This window comes from Teleopsis dalmanni, unplaced genomic scaffold, assembly GCF_002237135.1.
Source record: "Teleopsis dalmanni isolate 2A unplaced genomic scaffold, ASM223713v2 unscaffolded_contig_0474, whole genome shotgun sequence".
In the NCBI taxonomy this organism is placed as follows: domain Eukaryota; kingdom Metazoa; phylum Arthropoda; class Insecta; order Diptera; family Diopsidae; genus Teleopsis; species Teleopsis dalmanni.
The window spans coordinates 2,236-7,242 of NW_024031856.1; the positions used below are offsets into that span (position 1 = coordinate 2,236).

A 5,007-nucleotide genomic window follows, 5' to 3' on the forward strand; every position below is an offset into this window, starting at 1 on the left:
ACATAAATTTATAATGGGGCCCCCTAAATTCGTGAGGCCGAAAGCGTTGCTTCCAGTCGCTTCCCTGTAGTTACGCCACTGGCTTAGGTGTGTTTTGTTAATAATTATTCTGAAGTTCATTACTAAAGTTAGCTTAAAACAAAATGGACGAAGTTTGACATTCATGAAGCAATTAGAAAAGGCCTAAACAGAAATGCTTCTTAAGAAAGTATTGAACCACAAATATAATATCAATCAAACGATTAAAATAATTCTGAAAGTTTTTACATCTTGATGGGCAAGGATCTTTAAAACCTCCTTACAACTATATAATCTATATGCAATCATCTACTTTCTTTAGTTACACTTCTTCCCACTAAACTATATTTCATTTTATAATCTGTGGTTCTTTCAAATGCTCTTTGGAGATAAATATTTAGCCACTCTATTCAAACTAAATGGAGGAACATAAATGGAGGAAGTTCGATCTTTTAACTTTTCTAAAACGTGGGTGTATTATTGTTAAGATTCGTTTATTTTTGAATCATAATGAACTTCTTTTAATTTGAAGTTTCATGTTTGCAAATTAAAATAAAAGTATTTACATGGGAACTTATAACTAAGGACGTAGAATGTATAGAGAGTTCGTTTAAATAAATTAGCAATGAAGGCGTCGTGAATTCAATTGAAGACAATGAAATCGTTTAGTAATGAGTTTCTGTGATTCTGACTTTGCCGAATTTTCCGTGCAACTTTTGCTTGGCGAAGGCAATCAGATTGCTGGCGCCATGCACATGCAAGTGATCGGGATAAACTTTCTCCACAATGGCGGCATGATGGTGCAGATGGTGTGCTGGCACATGGCGTACAAAAGCATGCGCATGATGATGATCAACGATATGTGCGGGCACATGATGATGGACAAGTGATGCATGATGGTGCAATTCACTGTGGTGCAAATCGGCAGCATGATGGTGCTCATCGATGTGGTGATTTTGATGTACAACATGATGATCAACAACGGGATTAGTATAATGCAAGAAATGATGTGGTTCATGATGCACTACCTTAGTGACATGATGTACTGGCTCAACATGATGTATCGGCTCATGGTGTACAATTTTTGCGGCAGCTGCATGATGTACATCATGGTGAACATCGTGAATGGCGTCATGGTGTATATCATGAATGGAGTTATGATGTACTTCTACTGCACCATGGTGATCATCGTGGTGATAGACAGGATGTTGCTCAATATGATGTTCGCCACCATCAATAACAATTGCTGAGGTTTGTCCGAGATGTATACCATTTGAGTGATGTACTTCTGCATGATGAAGATCGTCATGGTGTGGGCCATCGGCGAAATGTGGCAATTCATCAACATGGTGTGGCAAAAGGCCGGCATTAACGGCTAAAGCAAAAGTCAAAACACAGATGAAAGTCTGAAATAGAAAAATAGAAAAAAATAAAAATTTGTCAATTTTATATTAATCCTTCATCCTTATGTGTGGTAGTACCTTCATTGCTACGATTTCTAGCTTATTTTCAATTTTCTCAAAATAAAGTGTTTAACGCGTTCGAACTCTTTACTGTTTTGTTAGCTGAGCTCAACTGATGTCCGTACTTAAACTCCCACGTACTTTTATACCAGCCGGAAGAAGATAGTTTTGCAATTCTACAGACCTGCAAGCGCATTCGCATAATTTAGTAATATAATTCCAACAAGCATTGCTGCCAAAATAGCAAAATAGCGAAGAATTGACCAACGTAATGCCAACATCGCTAAACCACGGTTCACACATTATTACGAATTTCTTATTGTGTCATACGCATAACTGCGAATTCATGACCGGGAATCAAAGGCCCAGTAAACGCCGAACCTGCCCGGAATTAAACTAATTATAAATTATGTTTTATTGTGGTAAATTGGAAAGGTGGGGTGAAGATTACCATTTACAGCTAATCGAAACGAAATTGAAATGGGCGGTTTCCACCGAAAGTGAAGCCGAAGAATTGAAAATGTAAGAAAGCAGTGTCGTGGTTTCGTTGAGCTTGGTCAGTGACTGGCGCATGCTCAGCATAATTAAGCGGTAATCAAAAATTTTCTGCTGAATCGATTGAATTCGACGTACTTGATGACAGTTGCAATTCAAAGCACATTCCTAAACTACATACAACATTCGGGACGTCACTTTTGAAAGACCGACGCCTACAGCTGGTCACCTTATGTAATAATTGTCGATAAATATGTCAAACGAAACCTGCAATAAAATTCATTTTAGGTATTCTGAAGTCATAATTTAATGACATTAAACGGTACTATCGTTAGGCGATAGTGTCTTCGTAATTGTCCATTTTTATAATGGCATTTAACATTGTTACATATATGGAAAACCCAAGTGAGTTCGTGAATAGTAATTGTTTCAGGCTATACGGATATTATGCGTTAATGGGTCAAGATCAAATTGTATTGTATCTGTATTTATTTTTTGGATGTATTAGGTGATTGAAATGATTTTCAACTGTGTCAAAATGTTTCCCAGTTCCTTTTTAGATGTCAGAAAAATCTGAACCCTCAGTTTGTTTGCAAATATTAACTGTAAGTTTTATATATAAATTTAGAGCCAATACATAATTAAATTTGAAGTGTTCTACAATTTAGTTCCGTTACGTATTTTATATTAATTATTTACTTTTCATATCATTCTAATGATCTTACCACTGTATATACAAATATTTTATATACATATTTATATGTTCTGCCTTCATAAATTTCATAAGTCTTTCCCCAAACGACTTCAGAGCTTATATTGACGGTGAACAATTGAAAGGAAATTGGTGCGATTGGAAAGGAATTGTTTATTATGAGCTGCTCTAGTCATTCGATTCCATACTGGCCTTAACTCGACCACATCAACGAAACAATCAAGGAAGAGTGAACTGAATTTGCCAATAGAAATTAAATTGTGTTCTAGGAGGAACTTATTGGAACTTAGTTGGTTAGTTTTGATATTTTCATAGTATAATCCGGAATTTGCATCGTTTGCTAATCATTTCTTCAGTCTCTGCAAAACTCTCTGAATGGTAAAAAATTGTGCGACCTTAAAATACTTTTAGATATCACCCGCGCGTATGCGCTTTAACTCCATCCCCTTCACCATCACCCTATCTCCATAATTTGCGCCTAATTGAGGCTTATTAAGGCTATCTGTTCACATCTCTCTCCCCTTCGCCACTGATTACTGGAATGAAGTCTCCTCATCTCCTACTGTGGAAATCTACTCCATTGATTCCTTAGAGGTGGTTTTAGAGGGTTCAAATTTCACACTGTGGCTTTAGATGCTTTTATTCTTTTATATTTGCAATGTGTAAGGGCTTTGATAGAAGGTTGAATTTAAGTCACCAGTAAATTGTTTTTATGAAGCGCTTCATGTTAAGGAACAAATCAAACCAGCATTATTACATGCCCAATTACAAAACTATTAACAAAAATTATTTCTGCTTCTGTTTTGTCGTAATTTTCGCTAATGGCACCATTGCCCGATATTAACCATCTGTTTCCGTGCTGCTTAGCAGAAATTAATGGGCAACTATTTTAGTCATTAACCTTAATGGGATAATTATAATTCGCACCTACAAGAGACGGAGGAACGGAGGAGGAAGAGGAGGAAGAGGAGGAGGAGGCTAGCACGCATATTCACACCTTTGAATTGAACGTACCAGCGAGTGTCTGTCTAGTTGAAGTGTTGACAACTTCATTTAAATTTCATACATGTATCAAAGTAGCAACAACAACACTGCCCAATAAATTTTAATGCAATTAATAGGCGAGTGGCGTGCGCGTCAGCCCACGCATACAAGCCAAATTAATTTTATTTTGCTTTACTTCCATCTTCCATCTTTCAACCACATCACATCAAAATGACAAATTACTCAACTCAACTAAACGCGAGTCAGCTGCGAAGCCGACTGCAGCAGCGGTAATTACAACAATAAACACAACTGAAACATTTGCTTTTGTTTTTGTTTTTGTTTTTGTTTTTGTTTTTATTTTTTTTAAATGTAAAATAAATTCACATTCAAATTTATTCGGCTTATTTGTTTCTGGTTTTGACAGAATTTTGGCAGACGATCGACCAAAGAAAAATTGCAGAATGACACAAAATAATTCTAAATGCAGTGCATCTTCAGAATTGCATTTGGATTTATAATCTCTTTGTTTAATAAAATGTTAAAATTTTCAAAGCTCTTCTGTAATTATAAAGCAAAAATTGGTAATATAAACGTAAGTTGTCAATATTCACTTACAATAATCATTGGAAGAAATTCTACCTCCCTTAAGTAGTTGACAGCCTTTTCGATGCCACATCTGGCATAAACTTGGGAGGACGGTAAGGTGTTTTATAACCAGTCGTCGGATTTTTAGACTGTAATTTATTAAATTTCCGTAAAGTTAGTTGAAAAATAGTACGATTGAATTTGAATCAAGTGCACTAAGTTTGATCCATATAAATTTCATTGGGTTAGATACAATGTCGTCCTGTGATTCATTTTCACGTAATAATCGATATTATTTGTTGTAAACATATTATATAACATATTGTTATAACATATTGTTTTTTTTTTTGCAATAGGTGGAAAGCATCGAAAGCCGCAGTGTGAGACTTGAACCCACTAAAATCACCTCCTAGGAATGAATATGGAAGATTACAGCCGTGTGCAGCGGGTACAACCCCATTCCAGTAATCAAGAGAGAGAGAGAATGAGAGAGAGAGAGATTAAAGCAAAAGGCTTAATACCTAGCGGACTAGGGTAATCTGAGCCAGAAAGCATGGACGTGTAGCAAGGAAATTGGGTGTTAGTGAAGGATGCGGGACTTAAATATTGTTTCTTGGGATCTAAATATTATATATAAATTTATATATTTGGAGTAAATGGGTCATGAAATTCTTGACAAGAGTGCAATGGTAAGATTTGACCATTTTTAATTGGCCAATTGGTGAGAAGGGAACTTAAATCAATCCA

The 5,007-nt window shown here is 35.9% G+C and overlaps 1 protein-coding gene across 1 annotated transcript; it reads right to left on the bottom strand.

The window, feature by feature from the left end:
• Positions 1-683: 683 nt before the first annotated feature.
• Positions 684-1,505, bottom strand: LOC119663492 (histidine-rich glycoprotein-like). Its single transcript, XM_038073100.1, has 2 exons — positions 1,500-1,505; positions 684-1,424 (listed from the first exon to the last, which is right to left on the bottom strand). Exons 1-2 carry the CDS (start codon positions 1,503-1,505, stop codon positions 684-686), a joined length of 747 nt encoding a protein of 248 aa, XP_037929028.1.
• Positions 1,506-5,007: the final 3,502 nt, after the last annotated feature.